Source organism: Pyrus communis, chromosome 16 (assembly GCF_041283825.1).
Source record: "Pyrus communis isolate YQ-2024b chromosome 16, ASM4128382v1, whole genome shotgun sequence".
NCBI lineage: Eukaryota > Viridiplantae > Streptophyta > Magnoliopsida > Rosales > Rosaceae > Pyrus > Pyrus communis.
The window spans coordinates 1577633-1605214 of NC_142580.1; the positions used below are offsets into that span (position 1 = coordinate 1577633).

Below are 27582 nucleotides of genomic sequence, written 5' to 3' on the forward strand. Positions count from 1 at the left end.
TTTAACGGTGATTAGGGAAGCACAAAAACGGATTTATTCTGAAAAACGCTTCATTTGACAACCCACAATAGGTAGTTACATTACAACCATAACTTAAGAAAAAAATGCATCTTGAATATGGGTGCACCGTGCACCAAGATAAAACAAAGCAATAGAGCAAAAAAAATGGATCAAAGCAAGTTCTGACATTGCGGATTCATCTGCTATTTAATCCTCACATCTTTATGATTGGACTGTATTTACATAAACTATCAGCACGAGCGGCTTCAAGTATCGTAGAGATATGGTACGACATGTTCTACTCATCATCCAGCAACCAGCTCTACTTCTACCCACTTCCATCGAGCTGTCCGTGAGATAGGAGGTGTGCCATGTAATGCTGCAAACAAGTGCACAAAACGCATAAGTTAAAAAGCACTCTGAACTCGATTTCATTCTATGTAACAGTTATCCATGGAATTGTTGAAGTAAAATCTGGGGCATCATACTTGAGCTAAAAAAAATCATAGCCGCTGCTTGAGAATGTTGAGGATCGTTCACAAAACATATCAATCGACATAAAAATGAACTCTACCCCGAAGTTAACAACAAAGAGGAGGGTGAAGGAAGCAGTTTGGCAGGCATATAATGGTGCTTGTTAATGCTTGCATAAGACCAAAAGTCTCTTCTGAGCTCGCTGATACACCTACAAACGACTCCTACAGCCATTCTTTTGGGGTGGGGGAACAACGCAGATATTCACCCCTCCGGGTAAGGGTTGAACTTTATTTTTCTGAAAACATTCGACGCAACACAGTTTTGATAACTTTCCCGCTCTTGGCGCAATTTGCCTTACAATGGGAACATATGAATTCTTAAAGCAAAACTGAAAACCACTCTACCCTAAGCGACACGACAAGATGGAACGAAGAATGAGAATGCTTTTCTGGCTTGTAAAAATGAGAATTTTTGAATCCGGAAGCATCAAAACACCGATCAACATAGCAATTCTCACAAGAAAAGCAGAATTATGAAAATGTAATTAGAAATTCAAATTCAACTAGAAAGTAGAAACGAGTAACCTACTGCATGATAAGCATAGGGTCCTTTCCCCTGTCGCTCAAAGTGTTTGGCCATGATGCAATACTCAATCGGACCCCATTCTTCGTTTTCGAAACAGTTACCAAGCGCAGCTTTATACAACTGACCAACAAACCAAATCAAACACATAATTATTTTGGTAAGACGATATTCTAAACTACTCGAATCTCCTGAGAGGAGTTTCGAACACATTGAAAGCTAAAACCTTTTGCATTCAAATAATTTGAGTTCTCTCACAAACCTTTGCCGTGTCCGTCAAGAGCTCGGTTCCGGCGGGGTAAGAAGCATAGAACTGGTCAGCTCTCGAAAACCCAGCTCGAGTTCTGCAACACCAAATACAAAAACCATTGATGAAAACAGTTAAGAACAACAGGAACTTCACAACCCAGATATTTTTTTTCCCATTTGATACGCGTTCGAGGTAGGTTGTAAAGCGACTCACGTATTGCTTGTGTAGGCGTAGGTCAGGACTGCTGTGAAGCAGTAGAATCCGGCATACGACGCGATTCTCCGGAACTTCTGAATCTTCAGAATCTCTTTGCAGCCATTGTACAGATTCATCGTGATTTGCGACTAGAATTTGAGTACCTGAAAGCCAAAGCTTTTGCAAACTTCAGCTACACATTTGATCAAACTGGTGGTGTGCTATCACTTTTCCAGCGTCGATGGAACAGGCAGAGGTTGCAAAATGGGCAAGTATTAAGCAAATTGGGCCGGCACCACATGTTGTTAAAGAGTTTGACCCATTTGGAACCAGGCTGGGCCCAAATTACCTTTTTTTTTTTTTTTTTAAAGAAAGACATGTTAAAAAATAAAAACAAACTAATGAAAATAGTTTGAAAACTTTAAGTTTTAACGATAAAAAGTAAATTAATTAGTACCATGATTGACTTTTTAGTGTGAAAACGTGATTTTTCATTAAAATGAACAATACCAAGAGCTTTTCGTTAAAGTTTCCGAAAAATAATTTTAAAAAATAGAAAAGTAGTTGGACTTAATGGATGGACGGTGAGTTCAATTCATATAAATTTATAGGTTTGATTTTAGTTGACTTAAAAAAAGTTATGGCTTTTTGACTTTGATTTTATGCCTTTCCAAATCAGAATATCAAATTCTTTTAATCAGGTCAAAGATACGATCAACATAATTAATCGATTAATTTCTTTTTAAAAAGTTATGAAAATTGTAAAGAAACGATAATTATACTTATTGTGTAAGTATTTAAAAGTGTTTATTTTTACACAAGAAATTTTGTGTTTAGGTTTAAAATCTTCCATCTTGACATAAAATAGAAAACCAAAAGTAATAATATTTGAAACCAGTTATTTATCAACACGTGTTTTAACTTTTTTACGTAACGTGAGCCGCCTTCAAACTCCTCCTCTCCGTTTCTGCCTTTCTGTTCTTTCAGCTTTTCCCTCTATCTTCCCTTGGTCGAATAATTCATGCCCCACTTTTACCACCAACCTCCATTAATTCCTAAACAAGCTCACCGCACTAAATCAAGCCACTTCTCTGAGAACGGATCCTCTCCCGAGCTAAGTAGGCGGAGCCTCCTCATCAAACAATCTGGACCGTTGATTAATGTGCAAGTCAAATCAGGACCATCAGTTGTGTGTGGTGGGTCAGTAAAATGAATTAATAGAAACCGTTAGATTCAATTTATGCAGCCCATATTGTTTGATGAGGATGTTCTGGCAGCTCCGGAGAGGATCTGTTCTCCTCATAGTCAACTCCACCACTTCCTCTTCCATTTTCTACACCTTCTATGAAGCTCAGAGCCTCGAAGCCTCACCTCATCGCGATCCCTCGCAAACCCTGCTTCTCGTTTGGCTCCGACGCAGCCCGGGATGCTCCTCCTTGTTCGGTAACTTCATGGAGATCGGTCCTTGGCACGTCAACCTTCATGCCGCCCACGATGATCATGATCAACAAGTACACTTTGTGCTTGAGCCAAACCCGGGTGCTCGGAACAGAGTTTTTGGCCTTCTGTTCCTCGACAACCAAATTAGTACCAGATTTAGCATCACACCTCCACCTTGCGATCACCAAATTTATCGAACTTGCGATCATAAATTGGACAACATATTGGTTTTTTTATTCTTCTCATTTTTTTTCTTTGAATTTTAGAGTTTAGGGTTTAGGAGAAAATTAAAGTTTAAGAGAAAATTGACCAATTATAAAAATTCGAGATGTAATTGATTAAAATTAAAATTCAAAATAGCAATCAGCAACTTCTTATAAATTCAGGAAGAAAATCGGTCAATACCTCTTTTTTAAATCCTTTTCTTCTTATTATTATTTAGGATGCTTTGTTAGATGATAATTTTAGATTGGTCAAATTTTATGTCCTCCGACACAAAATTTATTTCATGAATAAAACCTCCCCTTATTTGGTCAAAGTTTATAAAAAATGAAAAATCAAACTCAGGAGTCAAAAGTGCACATGAAAGCATTAACTACCTTCACAATCATCTCACTTTAAATTATGAATGTTCATTAATCAATTTGAATGAAACCCAACTGACTGAATATAATAATCATCATAAGTGAATTGCAATGTGACACGATTTCATTAGGCTGAGATGGTGGGTCCAAGTACGTTAGGTTTAGAATTCATAACGCTATAAGATAACTAATTCATTTTTTATGACATGAGTACATTACTACGTAAGACTTCCGTGTCGATAAAATAAGAGATATTTAGATAAAAAATTACATATGTATTTATTTTATTGACATGAAACGTAACTTTGATGATATAACCGTCCAATATAAGTAGTGTGCTCGTACAACGTAATTATTTCTCCACAAAGAATGTAATATTTACGTGAGCATGATGATTTCCTTGCATGATCCGTGTCTTTGTACATTTGTATTTGTACGGTTGTACCCGGAGAAAGACAAGAAAGAAATAAATCGCGTAGGCAACAAGAGTCTAAATCAACAATGCTTGGAGGTGAGGAGGCTGAGATTGAGAAGCAAAGCAAATGAATGTCACAAGAAACCATGCCATTTATTTGGCATCTTGCATCTCAAAAATTTGAGAAATTTTTCGGTGTGTCGCGAACATGAAATTTTTTAACCAATTGTATTATGACGTTTAGTGTATTGAGCTGTTTTTTTAGCATACTAAAAAATTTCTCCAAAAGTTCTTGTCATTATAGCAACCCAAAAATTCGCACCATTTAAAAATATCGAACCATGTCCTGGCATACTAAAAAAAACCTCTACGAAGATTCTTATCATTACATCAACCCCAGAGTTTCGCTTTACGACTCTCCCCAATTTGTAAGGTTGCAATGTATGTAAGCAAGCACGCTTGGGCGAGAGTTGACTGTATAAAGCGACAACTCTTTAAAATTTATCCGCATAGTCACAAAATTCAACTTTATAACATCACTTTCATAATTAGCTTGAAATACCGCTGCTGCGTTCAAAATCACATGTATCATGCAAAGTCGTATGTATCATGCAAAGTCGTACACGTCTCCTTGAAGCTTTCCTTCTTTATATAAAGCCTTATCGTCAAACAAGGTGTCTGCACTCCCTTGCACTCCACTTTTATCATCAATGGAGTCAACCGCCCGAAACCATCTTAACCTGCTCTTCCTCCTCCTCCTCTTCTTCTTCTTCTTTCAACGACGCGTCGCCACCGCATCGTCCTCTCCTCTCTTCCCCAAAGAAGCCCACCCCACCAAATCTGGCTACCTCCCGGTCAACTCCACCAGCGGCTCTGCCATTTTCTACGCTTTCTACGAAGCTCAGAACCTCACAACGGACATTTCCAAAGTCCCCCTCCTCTTCTGGCTCCAGGGCGGCCCCGGCTGCTCCTCCATGCTCGGCAACTTCTACGAGCTCGGCCCCTGGCTCGTGAATTTCCACAAACACCCTTCTGATCCCCTGGCCTTGGAACCCAATTCCGCCTCCTGGAACAGAATCTTCGGCGTGGCCTTCCTCGACAACCCGATCGGTTCCGGATTTAGCATCGCCGCTAACTCAGCGGAGATCCCGAGAGACCAGGGCGCCGTCGCGAAACACCTCTTTGCCGCGATCACGAAGTTCATTGAGCTTGACCCGTCGTTCAAAACCCGACCCATTTACATAACCGGCGAGAGCTACGCCGGGAAGTATATTCCAGCGATCGGGTACTACATTTTGAAAAAAAATGCTGGGTTGCCCGCTGGGTCTAAAGCTGTGAACTTGCAGGGCGTTGCGATCGGAGACGGTCTCACAGACCCCATAATTCAGGTGAACACTCACGCCGTCAACGCTTTCTACTCTGGTTTGATCAATGAGAAACAGGGGAGGGAGCTGGAGAAGCTGCAATTAGTGGCGGTCGGGTTGACGGCGGCGAGGAATTGGAGCGCGGCGACGGATGCGAGAAACAAAGTGTTGAATACGCTGCAGGAGATGACGGGGCTAGCCACATTGTACGACTACACGAAGAATGCGGGATATAAGACGAGTTTAGTGGATGAACTGCTGAGGAACGAGGCGGTGAAGGCGGCGTTGGGGGCGAAAGGGGCGGCGCCTTTCGATCGGTGCAGCAATCTGGTGGGGGATGTATTGCACGAGGACGTGATGAAGAGCGTGAAGTACATGGTGGAGTATCTGCTGAAGAAGACCAAGGTGTTACTGTACCAGGGGCAGTATGATTTGAGAGACGGCGTCGTCTCGTCGGAGGCGTGGATGAAGACGATGAGGTGGGAGGGGATTGGGAAGTTTATGGCGGCGGACCGGAAAGTTTGGAAGGTGCAGGGAAAGGTTGGCGGGTATGTGCAGAAGTGGGGGAGCTTGAGCCATGTTATGGTTTCAGGAGCAGGTCATCTTCTCCCGGCGGACCAGCCGGTGAGGGCGCAGGCGATGATAGAAGATTGGGTTTTGGAAAAAGGGTTGTTCGCATATGTTAAGGAATAACAAAATAAGAAGTTGTTCCTGGGCGTTCTTTTAAAATCCAAAATGATTAAAAGCATTTTTAGAAAAAAAAATTTAGATTTTAAAAGTATTTAAAATGCTTTGCATTTTGATTGAGGATTAGTTCTAAAAACATTTTTATCAGAAATGTTTTTAATCATTTTAAAAATACGTATGTTGTTTGATATTTGTATCAAAATTGAGTGACTAAAATCCTCAAAACTTCATATATGTACTTGAATAAATTCTCAAATATTTAATGTAAGAGGTCGAATAAATTAAAATTGAGTGGAGTACAATTTTTTTTGTTAATTTCTTTTCTTTTTTCAAGTCATGACGTAAACCATGACGTTTTCATTCCAGATAAGGAAACATGTTAAGAATCGATGATGGTTAAGAAAACATTGAGAAATAATATTTTAAATTTTGAATAATATAGTATTAGTAAGGTTTGTTAATATAAAATGTAAAGGCGATTGGAGGCGGATTTGTGAGAGGAGAAAAACGGGAAGGAGGCGGGAAGGGAAGGTTTGGGAGTTTCCCAAATTTCCAAACCCACAAACCAACCAATGATTCAAGCACAAAACCCGTACTATGATGCCATCGTCTCCCACGGAATAGTGAAATCTGTGGAAGGACTTGACCTCTGGGGCTTTCCATGGCAGGGGGTCCTGTAGAAAACCTACAGGTAAATCAGAGCCATTGATTCATTGCTCTTCCCTTTTGCCTCAGCCCTTTGATTTACTGAAACTTTAAACTTAGCAGCTTGGTAGGAGAGAAAGCTGGGAGAAAAAATGGCAGAGGGAAGATATGCACGTCTGCTAACAAGCTGCGGCCTCTCTGTTGAAACCCTAGCTCATAAATCTATTTATAATCGTTCTAGAGGGCCAGTGCTTGTAATATGGCTAAATTGCACTAATAGCCTTTGTATTTTACGATTTTCTTTTCCGTCCTTGTAATTTTTTTTTTTTTTTTTTTTTTTTTTTGCATTTTCATCTCATGAAATGAAGCAAAATTTATTTCAAGCTTGGGGTTTTCAAATGATAAGACGTGCACATAGAAAAAGAGGACCGCTATACTTGAATGGAAAATTAGAGTTATCATTATCTTTTTTGGTTTCGCTCGTACGCTTAAATAATGAATAGAATAACGACATTAGCGTGAGAACAACAGTCAAAGAGGTAACAAAGAAGAAACACAACAAAGCGGTATCAATCAATTGCATTTGCGGTGTTGGCCTACTTAGGAGTAGGCGAAAGAAAGCAATCAATGCAAAAGGCTAAAGTCAAGGGGTGGTAGGCTAACATACATCATCTTTCACAGTCGCTGCCTCTGCATATTCGACTTTATTTGAAGAAAAAAAGATGTTTTGGTGTAGAATGTTGGCTATATGCTTAACATATTAGAGGAGGGAGAGGTACAGAGATCAGAACAACAGAATTTAAAGCTTGTAAATGAATTTTAGTTTTTAAGGTTCATAAAACCTGAAGCCCTTATCGACAAATATTACACAGTTCCAGCAGTTAGCCGAGAGACATATAGCCGTTGTCGTGCAAGTGGAAGCTCGAGATGGGGGTCATGATTCATGAGGTTGAAGCTCGAGATATATGCCCAACCCAACGGATAGTGACTAACCAGACTAAAGTGACAAAACAAATCAAAGGCATGGATGAAAATGTAACAAAAAAAAATCAGAAGAAAGAAAATGAAAATTCAAAAATGATACAGGGATTATAGTGCAATAAAATATTAGCTGGTTCGGGATATACGAACTCTAAGGTGCACGGCCCAGCATTGTTCGTGAGGATCTCAGCCGATAAAGGCCCGGCCTTTCCTAAAGAGCCAACCTTAAAAAACAAAAAAATCCTCAGACATGGAGTGAGAGATATGCAGACGACACTTTTTGTCACTGTAGCTTCTCTGGAGAACCAAACGTTTCTGGGTCGTTTGATGTTCTGTGCTCTAAGCAATTCGCAATAAGTACGCTGATTTCTCTTTTATATTCTGATCTTTTAATGTTAATTTCTTCATTTGACGTTGTCCTGCTGCTTGTTAAAGTTAAGAATGTTGTTTCCTACTTCCTAGGATTAAACTTTCGAAGCTTTGATACTTTGCAATCTTCTGGTGTGCCTGTTTTCTCAATCCTGTGCAGGTTTTGATGTTTTTCATGTTTAGGCATGTCCAGCTCTTGGAGTAATAAGCTTCCTCTTTGCACATGGCACTGACAGTCTCATCTGTGCAATCTGTAAGTTTCTAACTTTTTTGCTTCCTCCCATCAACAGCCTTAGATTTTTATGCAGAATTTTCGATTTGGAAGTAAGATATGATAGAGTTACTCGCTAAGATGCTATAAAGTTGTGAACTTCCCCGAATCATGAATCTGTATCGTGCCGTGTGAGAGTTGAGAATTCACATCAAACTTCAATATTAGCGGAAGGGAATAGCTACAATGTACTTACAATTTTTGGTAGTACGAGAGTTTTCAGAGAGTTGCAGAATAACAGTGCATACAGTCGGGAAAATGGCCCGAGTCAAACAAAATGGCTGCAGTTTTGAGCGTGTAGAATGTGATAATATGCTAGTGTCCATGTGCGGTGTTATGGAGTTTAGGAGGAAAATAGAGCGTAACCATGTGCGGGATTAGAGTGATTGGGAGTGGCTAGTATCTAGTTGCCATGATGTCGTTAATCTTTTGGTATTTTGTTAAAACTGTTTGAAAACATAGGGATAAAGTCGACATCTTTTATGTGATGATTGACAATCTTTATAATCTAGATTATAGACAGGCATGGTGTTATATTTTAACCCTTACATAAAGTTTCCATTTCAGCGCTTCAGCGGGAATGGATTGAGAAGTGCAATAGCTTTTGAAGCTGAGAAGGGATATCGGAATGCTTTGGGTAGGAAAAATGAGGTCTGTAAGTTATATCCTATTTCGGTTTTGCTTATGACAGTATGAAAGTAATAACGTGGGCATGCCTATTTCCATTTGCAGGTTCAGTAATTTTCTCTTTTCAACAGTATCGAGATTATGTTCTTGTTCGAAGCATAGTCTTGCCAAAAATATTTTGGAAGAAGTAGATAGTTATGGCATAGCAAGCATCTCAGATCGGTCAAAGTTGCTCAATAAGGTAGGTTTGTGTCTATGCAAGTTTAGTATTGTTTGATTCACAAAAAGTTGTACTGTTTTTGTTTGATTGCTGTAACTTTATCTGATGTGCATGTATTCTGACTACGGGAATGTGTAAGTTTGCTCTTCATTTTCTTCTGTTTCTTTTTCATGTAGGTATCTGTTTTGGTGGGTTATGATAGTCTTGATGATTTGGTTGAGAATGAAAGAGCTGAAAAGCAGTCCGGTATGCATGTTAGAGATGTGACAGATGAATTTGATGTCTCCTTGTGTGCACGATTTCCATCAATCATGTTAGGTAGTTCCCCTCAGGTGGAATTGTATGATGGAACCACCAGTTTCAGTGAAAGGATGCTTTTTCCAACTCAAAGTTGTGAAGAATTTCCGTCTGATACTATGTGTGAAGAGCAGGTATGAAGATTATCTTTTTGAAATATGGGATTTTATGTATCCTGCTTGTGCAAGTGTAAAAACATTTCTTATTAAGAGAAGATTTTTAAACGTTGCCCTTATCTCTCCAGTCCGCAACTGTGGTTACCGAGGAAAACTCACATCAAACAGTTCCTGTGGAGGAATCTTCTAACAAGGTTTTGCTGAAATCACAAAATGATACTGGGTCTGTTCAGTTTTCCCTGGACAGTTCTATCAGTTTCATACCTGGAATAAGTAAGAAGCGCTGTCGGCAGCTAGAAGACTCGGGCTTTCATACAGTGAGTTTTAGGAAATCATGTTAAAGGAAACATCACTCTTCTAATCGAGAATTTGAAAGAAGCCTTGGGTTCATATTGCTTTGCTTTTGTTTCCATACAGTTGCGGCAATTGCTTCACCACTTTCCTCGGACCTATGCGGATTTACAGAATGCTCAGATGAAAATTGATGATGGACAATATTTGATTTTCATTGGGAAGGTATTAAGTTCGAGGTATTAAATTTTGTCGAAAATATCTAGTGAATTTTTGGTGCTAACCTTAGCGATTGGATGAGGTAAGGCACTAAAAATATAATCTGATAGATTCCAAGTTAGCTGACTTGATAGGGTTTTTAGTTTGTTTCGTAGTTATGATTGATGAAACAATGAGAAACAAATATGTTTCGAAAAACAATGAGGCACAAGTATATGTAACTTGGTGACCGACACCTTGATGTTCTGACATATGAATTGATGTTAATCTGTTTCTTTTTGAGATAAATGGATATCTAGTTCAGTGACATAATAAAGAACATTTCATGGCACATTGTTTGCTAGGATTGTGCCTTTGTTTCTCATATCTGGTAAGGCATCTCCAGAGATGCTACATGCATTTATATTTATTTGTGTATGTATTCACTTATACATTCACTTCTTTTTCTTCAAATCTGCGATAAAGTTTTTGTTTTTAATATCTATATCTTACCTCTTCTCTTACAGGGGAATCAAAGCTAGTAGTTCTTTCTCATTTATTGAGGTAGTTGTTGGTTGCGAAATTATGGACGATGAATCAACTGAACTTATGAATGATTCTGCTGATAGTAGAAGAAAGAAGACGATTTCTTTGCATCTAAAGAAATTTTTTCGGGGTGCTCGTTTTACTTCTCTACCATTTCTTAGACTTGTTGAGGGAAAGCATAAAGAGGGGGACTTTGTATGCGTTAGTGGTAAGGTAAGCTTTTAGATACAATGGATGTGCAATTGCTTCAATTGGCTCACCCTTCCATGCGCTGAAACCATTAGGGAGTAACAGAATGAGACTTTTTTATGAAATTTTGTACCAGTGCTATCTAAAGATTTATCATTCATTTTCTAGTCTTTACCTTAATTGCCTTGTCCTTTCATGCTATGCTTTATCACAGGTAAGGGCAATGCCCGCCAAAGATCACTATGAAATGAGAGAATATAATATTGATGTGCTTAAAGATGAAAATGAAGTGTGTTTTCATGCAAAAGGGAGGCCTTATCCTATATACCCTTCAAAAGGAGGGTTAGATCCAAATGTTTTGAGAGACATCATTGCAAGGTTTGTACCTCTGACCTTTTGCATAACTTCATTTCTAACATCATAACATAACCGCTCTCTTCAGCAGGGATACATTTTCCAATTCTAATTTAGTATCCCCTTACTCTAAGTTCTTTAGTGGCTGGTTTCTCAATATTAGAAATCTAATTGTGTTTTTATCATTTATGCAATAACATTCCTCCGTTCATCCTATGGGAGTTACTTCTTAGTTCTTTGCAGCTGTTTGGAATTGTTTGAACTATTGTATTAATTGGGTAATTTCTTTGTAATTTGCTCCAAGACCAGTAAACTAAATCTTTACTATTTTTACTCGTTCCAGAGCTGTGCAAGTTTTGGCTGTTGATGTTGATCCTGTACCTAAAAATATCACTCAGGACTTTGGGCTGTTAAGCCTTCATGATGTAAGAAACTTCACTTTTATCCTTAGGATCAGCATATATGCAATTCATACTTTTGACTATGGTCCCTTATGCCCCTTGCTGTTCTTTTAATAAGTTGTTTTGGCATTTAGAAAAATTTGAGCTGTTTTGTTTTTGCTCTAATAATACAGGCGTATAAGGGGATTCACGAACCAAAGAGCATGGATGAAGCTGATTTGGCTCGGAAAAGGCTAATATTTGATGAGTTCTTTTACCTGCAGGTGATTTTGATCCAAATTTCTTAATAAGTTGTTCTCTAAGATTTGAACTGACCTAGTTGTCATTGCCTGTCAGTTAGCGCGCTTATATCAAATGCTTGAAGGTCTTGGTACACAAATAGAGAAAGATGGATTGCTGGATAAGTACAGGAAACCTGAATCAAGTGCGGCTTATATGAAGGATTGGTCCTTTCTTACCAAAAAGTTTTCAAAAGCTCTTCCATATACCCTTACTCCTAGTCAACTCACTGCCGTTTCAGAAATCATCTGGGATCTAAGGCAACCAGCTCCTATGAATCGGCTTTTGCAGGTTATAATCTTGTTTACAGGATGTATCCAATATTTTTCAGATTTGTTACAGTATGAAGCAATGTAACTGCATATAATGTAACTGGAGCACCTGAAGTATATACAAAATAAGGACAAAACATGATAATTTTTGGCGGACTTCTGGTTGAATACAATTTTAAGCCTAGACTTTTGCCCTAATTCTCTTCCTCACTCTCTTTTCAAATCGGCCTGCCCGGGTTCTTCCTCCTGATTACCATAGCATGCGCAGTAGGTATACTCGAAAAGTTGAAAAGGTTCTTGATTGATGGTATGTTGTTAACTTGTTACACATTTTCAGGGTGATGTTGGTTGTGGGAAAACCGTGGTAGCTTTTCTAGCATGCATGGAGGTTATTGGCTCTGGATATCAGGTCTGTGAAACACCTGTTTTGTAGAGTTAAAATATGAATACAATGTGTGGGTTTCTGTTTGTTTGTTTCTTTGATTCATTTCAGACCTTTGACCATTTGTATTTTCATAAATGTAATAATAGTTATGATCTTTGTTCCTGATTGTTCTTATTTGTTTCATGTAAAGGCAGCTTTCATGGTTCCAACTGAGTTGCTTGCAGTCCAGCATTATGAGCACTTAAATAATCTGTTTGAAAATATGGAGGATGTTGAACGAAAACCTTCAATTGCTTTACTAACCGGCTCAACCCCATCAAAACAATCACGGATAATTCTTGAGGCATGCATTAATGTCCAGTTCTTTTGTTTTCTTAAGTCTAATGTTTCAGGCATCCTAGTTATTGGTAGTGATACTAATCATTGATATTGCGTGTATCAGGGTCTCAGGACTGGAGAGATATCGATGGTCATTGGAACCACCAGTTTGATATCTGACAAAATAGAGTTCTCTGCATTACGCATTGCAGTGGTGGATGAACAATATCGTTTTGGTGTGATCCAAAGAGGACGGCTTAACAGTAAGGTTGTTTGCTTCTAATTGAACTAAGTATTCTAGTCGTGTCATCTGGTGGTGTAGCACTCGGTTTCTATCCTGTGTGCAAACTGATTCCTTTAGACCTTATGGAATATGGAAGATCAGATTTTGATGGTATCTTTCCAGGAATTCATTTTGTCTAAACTTTTTAGTGTGCCCTTGCATGCTGCTTGCGTAGTTCTCAATGTTTCCATGAGTTACTATGTATCGTTATAGGATATCATTACTGTGGCATGAATAATTCAGTCCTTGAAATATGAAATGATTTTGTTACTGTAATTCGTTTTGTAAGATGAGCTAACTGACGCACTAATCTCTGCAGCTATACTATACCTCTGTAAATTCTAGAATGGTAGCCGCCAATTCAGATGTGACCTCCAAAGGCGACAACCATATGGCTCCTCATGTTCTTGCCATGTCAGCTACTCCTATACCGAGGACACTTGCTCTGGCTTTATATGGTGATATGTCATTGACACAGGTACGCGTTTTTCTTCTTGCTCCTCCTTAATGCTTTTGATGGGATGGTGTTCTCCCCCTTTCTTTTCTCAATTGGATATCAGGCTTTAAGACAGTGATTTAAATTTTAAAAACTACACTGAGACGCCTAATCCTAAGGGCTTGTTTGCTATGAAAAAGGTTCATGACACATTTTAAAAGATTTTATTAGATCCAGGAATAAAAAATAATGCTATACCGATATGTTTTTAGTTTAAAAGTTAGCAGGTGCTGCATTTGTATAAGTTGATATCTTGTATTGAGTGTTTGTTAATTCTTTCGTTTCTATTTCCTTTGAATAACAGATAACCGACTTACCTCCAGGAAGAATACCAGTTGAGACGTTCATCATTGAAGGAAATGACAATGGATTTGAGGATGTTTATGAGGTGATTGTCCTGGCTTAACTTTGTTACAGCGCTTTAATATATTTATTTTCTTATTTTCCCCTAGAAACGAAGGTGTTCTGGTTTAAATAATTTCATTTTTTCAGATTGCAATGAAAATGCATAAAAGGTTTGAATTGAAACTCATCATTCGGTTAAGAGATCATGGTCTTCTTCACAAGACGGATATATTATTTTCTTGCTAGACTAGAATAGAAAGATTTTACTAGTTCTACGCTTTTGATTTTATTATTTTCTGACGCAAATGATATTAGCATGTAACAGATGATGCTGGATGAGTTAAAAGGAGGAGGGAGAGTCTATCTTGTGTATCCAGTTATTGAACAATCTGAACAGCTGCCGCAACTTCGTGCAGCTGCAGCAGATTTTGAAGCTATATCTGATAGGTTTCAGGGCTACACTTGTGGATTGTTGCATGGAAGGATGAAGAGTGATGAGAAAGATGAAGCATTGAGAAAGTTCAGATCTGGGGAAACAAATATACTGCTTTCCACACAAGTTATTGAGATTGGTGTTGATGTTCCCGATGCATCTATGATGGTTGTTATGAACGCTGAGAGATTTGGGATAGCTCAGTTACACCAACTTAGAGGACGAGTTGGACGAGGAGTGAGAAAGTCTAAATGTATACTGTTAGCATCATCTTCCAGTAGTCTAACTCGGTTGAAGGTCCTGGGGAAATCATCAGATGGTTTTTACTTGGCAAACATGGACCTTCTTCTACGTGGACCTGGTAACTTGCTTGGCAAGAAACAATCAGGACATCTTCCAGAGTTTCCTATTGCAAGATTGGAAGTAGATGGCAATATCTTACAGGAAGCACATCTTGCTGGTCTGGTAAATAGTACTCCTTTTGTGTCCTTTTATCGTGTAATTTGGTGATAATTTTGGTTACCATTCTTTTACATCATTTCTGTTTTCCGATGAGATATTAAACTATTAGTACATAAACACTAATCTGTATGCAAGAATTTCTTGCTGCAATGCCCGTTTGGTTGATGCTCGGGTTCATGCCGTATACCTCTTTTAACATATGTGGTGGTTCCTTTTTCGCAGAAAGTTTTAGGCGCTTCCCATGATTTGGAGCGATTCCCGATCCTTAAGGCAGAGCTTAGCATGAGAGAGCCGCTCTCTATTCTGGGTGACTAGTTGTGGTAAAACTGAAACCTTGCAATTCTATACAAGATGAAATTGCTTGTATTGATGGCTTCTTGTCCTTTTTTATTTTGTGCCCTTTTTGTAAATGAATAACTGCTTTCAGGAATCATGCTGAATATACCATATATGTCGCAAGCTTGATGCTTCTGCTTGATTTCCTTAGCGGTAATCCTTTCAACTTAATGATTGTACTTGTGATATGAATTAGTTTGATTAGAACAGTCCTTTCTTGCTGAGGTTACCCTTACATGTGATGTTCGCTCGATGTTTTTTAGGTTGGCTCCTTGAAACGGAGCAAAGTTCTTAACGACTAGTCATGAAGAAAGTTGCCCGGATCGAGTTTGGAGAGCAACCACTGAATATGCAGACATGTCCATTTTTGCACACCGGCGTATCCAGACATGCTTTTTTCCATTGAAGTAGATTGTTAATCGACTGGTTTGTAGTCATTTTTACATAATTCGATATGTCAGCATCCTAACAATCCGCTTGCTTGCATCGAAGAATTCTCAAACATTTAGAAAGAATGTGGCTGATATGCTGTTTAGTTTTTATCGTTTTGCTTCTGTTAACTTTTTGATCTGTACCTAGGATTTTACTGTAGTTGTAAACAGGAAGTTTTATATCATCTTTTACTGATCTCAGTGTCTCACTCCCCCTCTCCTTTGATTCCTTCACAGACATTCGTTTCCTAAATCGACTCGTCTTCTTTAAGATATGCTGTTCGAAACGTAAAGGTTTTTCGACAAATTACAGTAATTTTCATGGAAAGACTGCTTCTCGCGTACTTCCCTACGAAGCTCTCTTTATCTGCAGAACATCCTGCTCAGGAAGGGACTTGAGAATATTTTGTCACAAACTTCTGAAGAAAGTCGGTACATGTTTTCATGGAAATCTTTATGTCGTTCTGTTGAAAATATGTGTTGTGTAGAATATTCAAGGTCTTTGTTTTTTGGGGCAATGACTTGCAAGTAAAAAGAAAGATGACTATACTGTAGTGCTAATGACGGACTTCAAAGGAAAATAGTTTCTCGAAAATGTCAAGGAGTATACATCGGGATCAAGTCATCAAAATTTTGAGAAGGGAAATGTATAATTCAATGGAGATATGATTAATTTCCACATTAATCACTGTATAAGCTAAATTTCAATTCGGATTCAGTGTCACCAATATAATTCCCAAGGTTTCTATCAAGAACATCATCAATTGATTTTGACCTAATGAATGTGCTATAATAAAGTCTAGATCAGCAATTGGGTTTTTTTACCAAAAAAAAAAGTCTAGATCAGCAATGCGACTGACAATACAACTTTTTGGGACGAAGATCATATTTTCACGTAATGTTATTAATTTATGTATTATAATATAAATAAACGACATTGATAATATGTTACAGATCAAAAGTGAAATTATAGATTCATGTTTTAACCAATGATGAATCTGGAAAATATTTTATGGGGAGGGGGGTTAGTAAAAATAGCGTGCGAATTATTTTTGACAAAATGGCATGCCAATTGGCATTTCATGGTATGTTCGAGGTCATTTTCCACGTCTATCGACATATGTCAATAATTTTTTAGTGAGAATATTAATTTATGTTAATAGCTTTTGAGTGAATATGCCGACATATGCCAACATTAACAAGTAAGCCTATTGACATATGCCCATAAAAATGAGGTTAGCAACTACCTTGTTCAGTGCCCTTAGCAGCAATTTGTCAAATAATTAGAAAATAGCTTTCAAATGTATCTTAGATTTTCAAAAGACAGCATCCAGTTACAAGTGGATTGATCACTTGACAGTGGTGGGCACCTGTTCTCCAATGGGATTACAGGGCACGGTAAATGTTTGATGGAATGCCCAATCAGCAATTCACGAGAGGGGGACAAGCAGACAAGTGGGTCCAATACGGTTCCCTACCAATCATTCAAAAGTGGGGTTCACAGCCACCATGTTCCATGACTTGTCTTCTATGTTATGATCGAAGTGGATCCCACATCCCCACGCCTTCGCCAAATATGCGATAATAATTCTCTTTTCTCTTCAGAAATTTAATAATTTCTCCTTAAAAGTTGGACTTTACGACCGAAAAATCAAATAAATAAAAAGAAAGAAAAATAAATAATCGAATTTGGGACTTGACCCAATGGCCCTTGGTGTGAGTTGAAAATCTGGGCAATGAGAGCGTCGGAAGGCCGTTTTGTGTGCACGAATGAGTGCATATGACAAGAAGCGAAATTGAGACCAGCTGCTGATGATTTGATAGCATTATCATGCCACGATTCATAGTAATTTTCTTAATGAGAAAAACTTAGATTTTTTTTTGTGTGTCAATGCTTCTCCTTATTTAAAGCGTAACAGAAAGAAAAATAAAAAAAATATACACTTCATTCTATTGCACCAAAGTCGCTCTCTAGTTAATACGAAAGTAATCAATTGGCCTTTTATCTAGTCATATTCATGAGGATTTGGAGAGTTGGTTCATAGAAGAAGTTAAGAAATCTTTCATACGCTAAGACTAAGGCTACTTCTCCAATTGCCTTTCCAAGAGGAACTTGAGCTTCATGGTATCAGACTAGAGCTTGCACCACGTTCGAAGTCCAATTGTCACGCGTTCACAACTTCTCTCAAGACATGATGTCGAAGTCCAATGTTTAAGAGTCGTCACACTTTGGCATTCATGTAAACAACATGATAATTTTACGCCAGTTGTTTGATTTTAATCCATAGAAATGTCGGTGTGTCTCACAAAGTGTTGGGTTTGATTGGTTTGGTATTTGACAAGCAAAAAAACACAAATGGCCGGTTGTAATTCTTCACCTTCTGTGAAAAAGGGAAGGATCGAGGTGATTAATTATTTGGGACATTGGATATTGATTTTCCTGGTCAAATCTACTGAGTACACATTTCAGTTTTTCTTTTTCCTAAATAAATATTCCATTAACTGTTCCTCAATAATTAGGCTCCTGATTTTAATTTTGCTACCAGTCTTCTGGTGGAATTTGGGAAAAATTAACATGTTTCCAAATTCCAACCATGAATAATTAGTAGAGGAACCTCATGATTTCATTTAACAAACATATTTGTCGTTACAGTGATGTTTCGATATAATAACACAACATATCATGTAAATCTCTTTAGACGTGGTATTGCATTATCAAACCGAAACATCGCTATAACGATAAACTCATTTTGTATAAGTTCCTTTCGACTTATATTTTATGTTTAGTGTGAGAGAGAGGGGAAGTAAACCCTAGAACAGTTAATTCAAAGTCATTGGTGCAATTACAAAGGCATTTAAAATTAAGAAGGTTGCAGAAAATTAGCAAAGCTATTGCTTCATAAATGGCTCTGCCCCACAACACCACACCTCGCCCAGAATTATGTCATTTTCTTCTTAAGCATTAATATTGTGGTGTGCTATCTACACGCCCCTTTTTACTTCTTACACATCTTTTGTTAATTTATGTCTATTGATCTTCCTCAATTCATCCGATCCGACGGCCGAAAACTAAAAATGTGTGAGAGAAGTAAAAAGGAGTGTGTGAATATCACATCCCTTAATATTTTGAGTAAACGTTACAACTCCTTTTTGTACCCGCAAACCTGATAACTCATGCAGCATTCAATTTTCCCATTACACAAACACTACGTAACAATACATTGCCATTAATATATATACCCACATATTTTAAATAAAAATTTAAAATTTAAATAAAAAAAACATTCTATCTAATGTGTCGCGTCCCCATACCATCCTTTTTCCTCTGCGTCACTGATCAATCTCTCAATGGCCCTGATTCCATCAATTATCATGAAAGTCGGTAAATAATAATTCCCCTTGTATGTATGCTTATGGGTCGGTCCATGAAATCGGTTATTCATTTTCCTTTTAAGGGTAGAGGGGGGACAACAAAAATGTTGTATGTATTTGTGCAAGAAAATGAAGATTTACATAAAACGAGTATAGTGTAAAATTATATAACAATTGGTTTCTAAGCACAATACGGGTTATTATATAAAAAATATTACAAACATGATATCACATTATAAATTTAATAAATAATTGATTTATCTGTTTCATGCAAGTTATTCTGAAACGACAGAACGGAAAAAGAAGGCTCAAGACCCAAGCTCATGGTTCCCAATCATTTCATCAGCTGACCTTCCAACCGACAACTACCCTCTTCTTTTGTAATGGCCTTTAACAGGAAAAGTTGCCGGTTATTATCCCACAGAGTTTTCTCTTCAGTCCTACACGTGTCTTCCATCCCAACGGTCAGAACCTTTGACCTGATGACAACAGTCAAGAAAACCCTAACCAAAACTCCATACATTTCCATCCTCGTCCCGTTCATACTTTTATGCTCTTTTTACTCCTTTGCCCTTCCTCCATTTCTATATGTTGTCCTCTCTCCCCACTATTTATGTGACCTTTACACCTTTTAACTTTTTCTCTCTATTTCATCATCTGGTTTTGTGGTTTTCATCTGTCTCCTCCTGTTTTTACTTTACCCTTTCCCCCTCTCTCTCCTCCTTTCTTCTTCTTAATTCTTCATCCCGCACCTGCAATTAGGGTTTCTATGGCGGTTTTACCGACGGCGATGGCGATGGGATCTTCAAGCTTGGAGTTGACGATATCCGTACCCGGCTTCTCTTCGTACCCGTCTTTTCTTAATTCATCTGGTAAACGAACCCACCACGCTTTTCCTCCTCCATTTTTCTACACCATATTTTTCATGTTTAAAGTCTATTAAATCGATTGATGTTTGTGTATTATTTGGAAACCTATTTTTAGCTTTAAGATATCAGATATTCCCAGTATTTTCTTTTGTTTTTTTTGTTTATAAAAACTTAATTAACATGTGATCTTTTTGTTTTTAGTTGATTTTCAACATACATACGATACGATCTTTTACCAGGATATCTTGCATGTCTTTCTTTTTACCCTTTTCCCCCCAGAAGTCAATCGTATTTTCTATGGACAATCCCCTAAACCCTGATAAACTCCCTTTGTCATTTCTCACAAAGACAAGTTTGGTGGCCAATATTTGTTTTAAAACTTTTTCTTTGGTACATATATAAATTGATAATAAGTTTGCAAGAAGGTTGTAGCTCGAGCGGTTAAGAATATTTATTCTACGATTAAATATGGTGAATTGGGTTTTGCAGTGAGAGACTTGGACATAAACCAAGTACCATCACTACAAGGAGATCAAGAAGAGTGGATGACAGCAGGCATGGAAGACGAAGAAGAAAGCAGCAACGGATCGGGCCCTCCCCGCAAGAAGCTTCGTCTCACGAAGGAACAGTCTCGTCTTCTCGAAGAAAGCTTCAGACAACACCATACCTTAAACCCTGTAAGCTTAATCATAATTAATTAGTAGCCTGTTCTTAATTAAATATTAATTAATAGGTTAAGTTGTTCTTGTTCAAAATAATAAATACAGTTTTGGAGTGTTTTGCAGAAGCAGAAAGAGGCGTTGGCGATGCAGTTGAAGCTGAGGCCACGCCAGGTTGAGGTGTGGTTTCAAAATCGTAGGGCCAGGTAATTGTGTACCCTAATGGCTTTAGCTAGCGTATCTAGGTTCATCGATCTCATGGACTTTGAATTTTATTTCTTTGGTCCTTTCCATTAATTATTTTGTTGGTCGTTGGGATTTTTATCTGTCGTCATGTCCTTTTCACAAAATATTTATGCATTTATAATTTGAATCTAATTCTATATATAGATAATATATCTGTGCGTGTACGTGGGCATAATTACATGTCGAACTCCTCTATATGCGAAGGTTTTATTTTGCTACATTAGAGATCTTTCGAACTTTAAACTTAGCCTACTTTTAATTTTACCTATTGCCCGGGCGAACATTTATGCAAAAGAGAGTGCTTTTTCTTTGTGTAATTTTCCTTTTTAAAGCTAAAAATGTCAGAATATTCTTATTCTCTTGCAAGAAATGATAGAATTTTTTTCCTTTTTATACAAAAACTTGTTAAGATTAATCATAGAATAATGCATATATATATGTGTGTACACACACACAGACACATAATTATAATAAGTAATATTGGCAGTTACGATTAGGTGGGTAAAGTAGACATTCAAATTCATGAAGAATTTATGAAGAATTTGAAGGAAGATAATGATAGTGGTGCTCCAAAAGAATGAAACACAATGATGATATAGAAAATAGCTAGGAGTGAGCATTGATGAATAAGAGGATGTTTTTGTTTTCGGTGTTTTATAGCCTCGTGTGCTCGTCAGTTTCATCACTCTAATAAGTGCTTTTTTGACTCACTCACTCAATCTAGCTGGTGGTCTTTACTCTTTGGACTTTTTGCCATGCCATCCACATGTATTTATGATTTCATCTATGTCATCCACCATGCACATTTAATTCTTCAGTATTTGGAACAGGGTTTTCAACTTAGTTAGTTAAGAGTATTTATTCTTGCACTTCTACTGTTGGGTTCGATTCCTCGTCCTAAAAAATTGCTCTGGCCTCCCAAAGTTATGTGATGATTCCTCCTCCCCACTTATGTTCGTGTGTATATATACATATATAGTGGTGGAGCCAGAAGTTTAATTAGTCTAAGAAGGGCCCAAATGTCTCAATCCAAAGTGCTCTCTTAATCTTACAAAAATGAATCTGTCATGTAGTGAGCAACCGACCAACATTGTTTGCGTCTGGTATGGTGGCTTCCACATCATCATCTTCCTTAAACCTAAACTCCAAAACTCTCAAACTTTCTTCCTCTCTCCCTCCATTGATCCCCAAACCAAAGTCATCCTCAAAGCTCATAAGCAATGGATTGCCTGAATTCCATAGGAGTCACCAAACCTCAAGTCAAGACCGATGAAATAAATTAAAGTAAAAACGTCATATTGGGGCTCTGAGCCTATGAAAAATCTTGAAAATAAAAAAAGTGTCAGGATGGGTCTGAGATCATCCTAAGACCATCCTAGTCTCTTCATAGCTCCGCTTATGTACGCATATAAAGATATTTGAGGAATCGCTCAACTCAGGTTCATTGTCCTTATACATACACACGCATACATAAACACGTGTGTTTTTATGCTTTCTTTCCGTTTAAATTTTTTTTTTAATGTGGTGTGACCGTGTGAGTGTTTTGGTAAGCACATCGAATGCACATATGTTATGTTTGAATAATGCTCGGTGCATTTAATGTATTAATTTCTCGCATGCTGTGTTTTACTTACGCGTGCATGTAATTTTCAATTTTTTATTTTAAAACAAAATATATAAAATTGATATTTTAAATAATTAATTAATTAATTAACGTGAATGGTGTTATGTAGGAGCAAGCTGAAGCAAACAGAGATGGAATGCGAGTATCTGAAGAGATGGTTCGGATCGTTGACTGAACAGAATCGGCGGCTGCAAAGGGAGGTGAAGGAGCTGAGGGCAATGAAAGTCGGCCCGCCCACCGTGCTTTCCCCCCACAGTTGCGACCCTCTTCCGGCATCCACACTCACCATGTGCCCTCGTTGCGAGCGAGTCACCACCACCACCAATTTCGACAGAGACACGGTCAGCGGGCCCACCAAAACTAATCATATCTCGGCCGCCGCGGCCACCACCTTGTCCTCTTAAGTGGCGACGCCCGCCCTCTAATTGCGGCTGCATGCACTTAATCTTAATTAGTTTGTAATTTGACCTACTTGATCATGCATGGATCGCCATCGATAATTCGAAATCAAAGGAATGAATAGTGAAAAGAAATTAAGATTCAAGAATGTTAATGTTAATTAACGAATTGTTTAAATATGGGACGTGTTTGGGTTGGGACACAGAACACTGACTTGGTTTGGGAATCTGCATAAGTATTTCGGATGTTTTGGTCTGTTTGCCGCTTTTGCGGAGCAATGATTTGAAACCACGGACAAAGATCCCGATTTTCAAAAATGTTACAATCTTTAAGCAGACAAGTCAATTTTAACGACGACAAAATCATTTTTATTATTTTGTTCGTTGATGCAACGATATATTTACAGGGTGGCAAAATAATTTATTGTGAACTCGTTATTTTTCTGAATTTTAAGTTACAAATTCTCATTTATAAGAAAGAATATCATTAGATTATAATACCAAATGACACAAACTCACATCATTCTTAAACTATTAAACTCCTCGTAATAATTTTCTTTTAGGAATTGAAGCGAATAAAAAAGGACAGAATTATCAATTATATATGAATCATTGTTGTCGTGGCTTTTTCTTGTGATTGTTTGATTTCTTATGGAAGAAGGAAAAAAAAAATTAAATGTAATATTGGTTCAGCCACTTAGTACTATGGTTTAGTGTTATTCATCTTCATCTGTAAGTAAGAAGTCTTAGATTTGATTCTCGCCAAAGATGAATTTTAACTACATTACTATGGCTAGCCCATTGTGAGACTCGTCCACCTCTCTATTCTCTTAATGTAAGTAATATCGTTTGTTAAAAAAAAAATATATATATATATATATATATATATATATATATATAAGGTGGGTTCAGTCCAAAACAACGGGTTCAAAGTTAGTTTATATACCAATGAATTAGGCCCAACAATTGGTTTCAAGGCCCACAGTTTTGGGCTTTAGTTGTAACAGTTGAGGGATCAATGGGCGAAACTATATTGCCAGACAAACCTTGATGGAATTGGATCACGTCGGTGCAAAAAACAGCTAAGCTAGGAAATGCTGGAACGCTTTCCTCCTTGAGAAAATCTGAGGAAACAATACTGTTTGATCCTGTCTGAGACAGGGACCATACGCTCCAACTGGTTTAATGTTGTTTCTGTAGGAGCAGAATTGTACTAACACAAAATAAAAAAAAAAAGATATAGAATATAGAACCAAAGGATGACCTAGGAAAGATTTGCGGGGATCAATTTAAATTTGAATCTCGTTGATGGCAAGTTTGAACCAATTTATTTACTCACTTCGTAGTGTAAATAATATCGTTGTGTTTAAAAAAAGGAGTCAGTTTATGGTATGTTTAGAGGAATTGGGATCCTCTTCAAGTCTTTACAAGTTCGGGGCTCACAGACCCAAAAATCTAGGTTGTTCAAACAGGGGCTATAAAACTCTAAAAGAGTGGTCAAAATATCTGAATCCGCAGACTTTGAACACAAAGATCTGGAGAGGATTTAGAGATTTATACATAATAATTAAACCTTAATAAGTTCAAGCATATAAGAGAAACATAACGATATGAGAGTTGATGAGTCCCATCCTGTCCTTTTAATTGGGATTATGTAGGGCAAAGTTTAATATCCTCAAAAGCATTTGATTGTATTGTAAGTACTTTAAAATTTCAAATCATGATTCACGAATTGATGATCACTTCATAGCTAGGGCACGTAATATAACCTCCCCTCCCCTTCCAACCCAACATTTCGAATATGTTCACCTATGCTGCCAAACCATGCAATACCACCTGGGCCACACAATGGATACGTAGATCCTTATTCCAAAGTCCAAATGGACGGTCGTGGATTCATCTGCCATGACAAGCTATCAAAAAAAGTTTAATCACAAAGTTCATTTCCAATGCATGATCTGTCAAAACACACACTCAACATGTCTCCAATTCCCATTTAATATGTTCCCCGTATTTAAACCTTTTTCCTAACAAAACCAGGAAAATTCCAAAGAGAGGAGTTTATTTATCTTAGCTGTATTTTGGAAATTTGTGCTTCTTGGGGAAGGATTTAGGGTACAACAACAATTGCTTTATTCTATTAAATAAGGTCGGTTATATGATCATAAAATATCATTGCGTACGGTTTTATACTAAGTCTTTCGTTAGCTTCATATACTTATTGTCTTTTCTTAGAGTTTCTTTCCAAGTCTTTTTAGGTTCTTCTCTACCTCTTTTGTTATGAGCTTCTGTCTTATAATCGCATTTTCTAACCGAAGCATATGTAGGTCTTCTGTTTACATGTCCAAACCACCTTGACCAAATTTCTTTCGTTTTATCATCAATTGCGATCACTTTATTTTCGAAGGAATTTAGGATAATAATAATATATATATGCGAAAGGGCATTTGCAGAAGGAAATGGCAGAGTGGAATGAGAGTTTGTGTCGCACCAACTGATCAGAAAGAATGTTGCTTTCACATGGTTGTCTTTGGATCCAATAGACTATAACCTAACAAAACAACCCCACAAGCACGAAATCTACTTGGTTGGGCTCACAATTTAATTGTTCATCATAACATCTATGTTTAATTATTATAACTAATCTTAATCAGCCTTAGCTCTTGATCACAGCCCAAGATTTGAGTCAACCTTGTAATCATGTGTTGGAACGGATAACTGTGGTTTAACAATCCACATTACAATGCATGTAGCGGTTGTTGCAATATTATACAGTAACGTAGTACTCTAATTATGTACATTTGGATTTGGAGCTAATTTGAAGTTTTATTATAAGTAAATAAAGATTACAATCAATTTATAATCATCCAATTAAGGGTGGGTGAAAAACAAAATGCAAGTTGAGTTTTTTAGTTCTTTTTTGGTATGTGCATTACTGATTGGGAATGTGGCATAAGCTTAATGTTGGCGGCAATTGCTTGGAAACCCTAAAAATTGGGCGAATCAATGTTGACCTAATTTGGTACGAAGAAGTATATTATGAATGCCCGATGAAAAGCAGAAGAATTCCTTAGCGGGTAGGTTGCTTGCCACACAACACAAGCATAGTTAGAGAAGGAAAATGCAATGAAGATTAATAGGAGAAATTTTTCACCGAGAACACGTGTGGTATACCAAATGTCATATATAATACAATTGGTTGGACACTTGAAAAAAAAAATTTGAACTAATTATATTATGACACTTGATATACCAGATTATAATTCATTGGGTTTAGTTTAGTTTTTATTTTTATTTTATTTTATTAAGGCTAAGAAAACCTCAATCAGGTTTTCGTAGTTAAGGTACTGTTGAGCAAGATCTTAGAGCAACTCCACCCCTAAGGACTTTGCGCCAGCACCCAACCCATTTATCCACTTCAGTGAACAGTAATAGACCCTAATAAACAGTAATAGGCCAAAGCATCTCCACCCCTAAAAAAATGTGTTGGCACCCAGTCTAAAAATGAGCTGGCACAAACGATCTCCATCCCTACAAAATGCGTTGGCACCCAGTCCATTTAAAATATTAAATAATTTTTTTATAAAATAATAAATTAAAAAAATAGTTTTAATTTCGGATAGGATTTTTAACCAATCTCGTCACACCACGTGTCATTATCCGAACGTACTATTTTGTGAATAGATTTCCGCTAAGATTTTCAACCAGTCCCGACAAGCCACGTGTCACTTCCTGTTTACAATAATTTAGGCAAGATTTCGATAAGATTTTCAACCAATCTTGTCACGCCACGTGTCATTATCCGAACGTACTATTTTGTAGATAGATTTCTGATAAGATTTTCAACCAATCCCGACACGCTACGTGTCACTTCCTGTTTACAATAATTTAGCCAAGATTTCGATAAGATTTTCAACCAATCACGTAGTGCCACGTGGCATTGTCCAGAACCTCATCTTTTCTTTTTTTTGTCCATATAAACCCTACATCTCTACATCCATCATCACACTAAACTCAATCCCTTTTTTTAGCTCAGAATCCTTCTTTATCGTTTTCAAATCTTGAGTTCTTACAATGTCTTCTTCAAGGAGAATGTATAAACAGTTGCAAGAGCAGCAAAAAAGGTTGTTGGCACAACAGGAAGAATTGGTCAATTTTGACGAAGGTGGAGGTGGAGATGAGGCCTTCGCAATGGAGGAGGATGAGGATGATCACCATAGAAGGCGGAGGGCCTCACATTCCCACCGTATCATGGAAGCTGTGGGTCAGATAGCCAAACCCAGATGTGCGGCAAACATCGATAGAAGAAGGGAAAGACGAGGTAAAGATCTCTTGGAAGATTATTTTATTCCCAACAGCGTTTTCCCTGATCATGTTTTTAGACGTCGTTTTAGAATGCAACGAAGTTTGTTCGATAAAATCATGAGTGCTGTTTGCAACCATGATCCATATTTTGTGCAAAAAGAGGATGCTTTTCATGTTCTAGGTCTTCTTCCTGAGCAAAAAATTACGACTGCCTTGCGAATGCTTGCATATGGAGCATCTGCAGATTAAGTAGATGAGATAGTAAGGATGGGAAAAACAACTGTTCTGGAGTCCCTGATGTGGTTTTGCTCTGCAATTGAAGCCCTCTACACCAATGAGTACCTTCGGAAACCCACGCCAAGGGACATGCGAAGGCTTCTAAGGAAGGGTGAGATGTGAGGCTTCCTTGGCATGATTGGAAGCATCGAATGCATGCACTGGACTTGGAAAAACTGTTCAAGTGCATGGCAAGGAGCTTATGGCGACAGAAAAGGAGCCAAAAACATCATTTTGGAAGCGGTGGCTTCATTTGATACATGGATTTGGCATGCTTTTTTTTGGTGTTCCAGG

The 27582-nt window shown here is 37.7% G+C and overlaps 4 protein-coding genes across 5 annotated transcripts; 3 read left to right on the forward strand and 1 right to left on the reverse strand.

Moving 5' to 3' along the window:
• Positions 1–32: 32 nt before the first annotated feature.
• On the reverse strand, positions 33–1787 carry LOC137730441 (uncharacterized). Its single transcript, XM_068469429.2, has 4 exons — positions 1523–1787; positions 1322–1403; positions 1066–1182; positions 33–379 (listed from the first exon to the last, which is right to left on the reverse strand). The coding sequence occupies exons 1-4, from the start codon at positions 1639–1641 to the stop codon at positions 329–331; spliced, it is 369 nt and encodes a 122-aa protein (XP_068325530.1). The 5' UTR covers positions 1642–1787; the 3' UTR covers positions 33–328.
• Positions 1788–4356: 2569 nt separating this feature from the next.
• On the forward strand, positions 4357–6281 carry LOC137731678 (serine carboxypeptidase-like 50). Its single transcript, XM_068470860.2, has one exon. It carries the CDS (start codon positions 4654–4656, stop codon positions 5998–6000), a length of 1347 nt encoding a protein of 448 aa, XP_068326961.1. The 5' UTR covers positions 4357–4653; the 3' UTR covers positions 6001–6281.
• Positions 6282–7793: 1512 nt separating this feature from the next.
• Positions 7794–15735, forward strand: LOC137731825 (ATP-dependent DNA helicase homolog RECG1, chloroplastic/mitochondrial). Of its 2 annotated transcripts, none has more exons than XM_068471057.2 (21): positions 7794–7977; positions 8150–8242; positions 8828–8919; positions 8993–9128; positions 9284–9538; positions 9649–9837; positions 9938–10050; positions 10537–10768; positions 10959–11122; positions 11442–11523; positions 11673–11762; positions 11836–12069; positions 12388–12459; positions 12626–12778; positions 12878–13021; positions 13356–13514; positions 13837–13920; positions 14203–14775; positions 14995–15092; positions 15200–15261; positions 15372–15735. In XM_068471057.2, the coding sequence occupies exons 2-19, from the start codon at positions 8213–8215 to the stop codon at positions 15085–15087; spliced, it is 2895 nt and encodes a 964-aa protein (XP_068327158.1). In that variant the 5' UTR covers positions 7794–7977; positions 8150–8212; the 3' UTR covers positions 15088–15092; positions 15200–15261; positions 15372–15735. The 2 variants fall into 2 exon arrangements, with proteins under 2 accessions (XP_068327158.1, XP_088543803.1); XM_088687677.1 differs by having other exon boundaries at positions 8828–8911.
• Positions 15736–19534: 3799 nt separating this feature from the next.
• Positions 19535–22862, forward strand: LOC137730588 (homeobox-leucine zipper protein HOX3). Its single transcript, XM_068469575.2, has 4 exons — positions 19535–19783; positions 20270–20457; positions 20566–20645; positions 22419–22862. Exons 1-4 carry the CDS (start codon positions 19681–19683, stop codon positions 22711–22713), a joined length of 666 nt encoding a protein of 221 aa, XP_068325676.1. The 5' UTR covers positions 19535–19680; the 3' UTR covers positions 22714–22862.
• The last annotated feature ends 4720 nt before the right edge of the window (positions 22863–27582 follow it).

Bases quoted from the DNA above. Each gene is read 5' to 3' on its own strand.
- LOC137730588 (XM_068469575.2), top strand. From the start codon at position 19,681: ATGGCGGTTTTACCGACGGCGATGGCGATGGGATCTTCAAGCTTGGAG. The intron at 20,458-20,565 runs GTAAGCTTAATC...AGTGTTTTGCAG, and splicing joins AACACCATACCTTAAACCCT to AAGCAGAAAGAGGCGTTGGC. The intron at 20,646-22,418 runs GTAATTGTGTAC...GGTGTTATGTAG, and splicing joins TTTCAAAATCGTAGGGCCAG to GAGCAAGCTGAAGCAAACAG.
- LOC137730441 (XM_068469429.2), bottom strand. From the start codon at position 1,641: ATGAATCTGTACAATGGCTGCAAAGAGATTCTGAAGATTCAGAAGTTC. The intron at 1,404-1,522 runs GTGAGTCGCTTT...TTGGTGTTGCAG, and splicing joins TACGCCTACACAAGCAATAC to AACTCGAGCTGGGTTTTCGA. The intron at 380-1,065 runs GTAGGTTACTCG...ACTTGTTTGCAG, and splicing joins GACCCTATGCTTATCATGCA to CATTACATGGCACACCTCCT.
- LOC137731678 (XM_068470860.2), top strand. From the start codon at position 4,654: ATGGAGTCAACCGCCCGAAACCATCTTAACCTGCTCTTCCTCCTCCTC.
- LOC137731825 (XM_068471057.2), top strand. From the start codon at position 8,213: ATGGCACTGACAGTCTCATCTGTGCAATCT. The intron at 9,838-9,937 runs GTGAGTTTTAGG...GTTTCCATACAG, and splicing joins AAGACTCGGGCTTTCATACA to TTGCGGCAATTGCTTCACCA. The intron at 13,515-13,836 runs GTACGCGTTTTT...TTTGAATAACAG, and splicing joins GTGATATGTCATTGACACAG to ATAACCGACTTACCTCCAGG.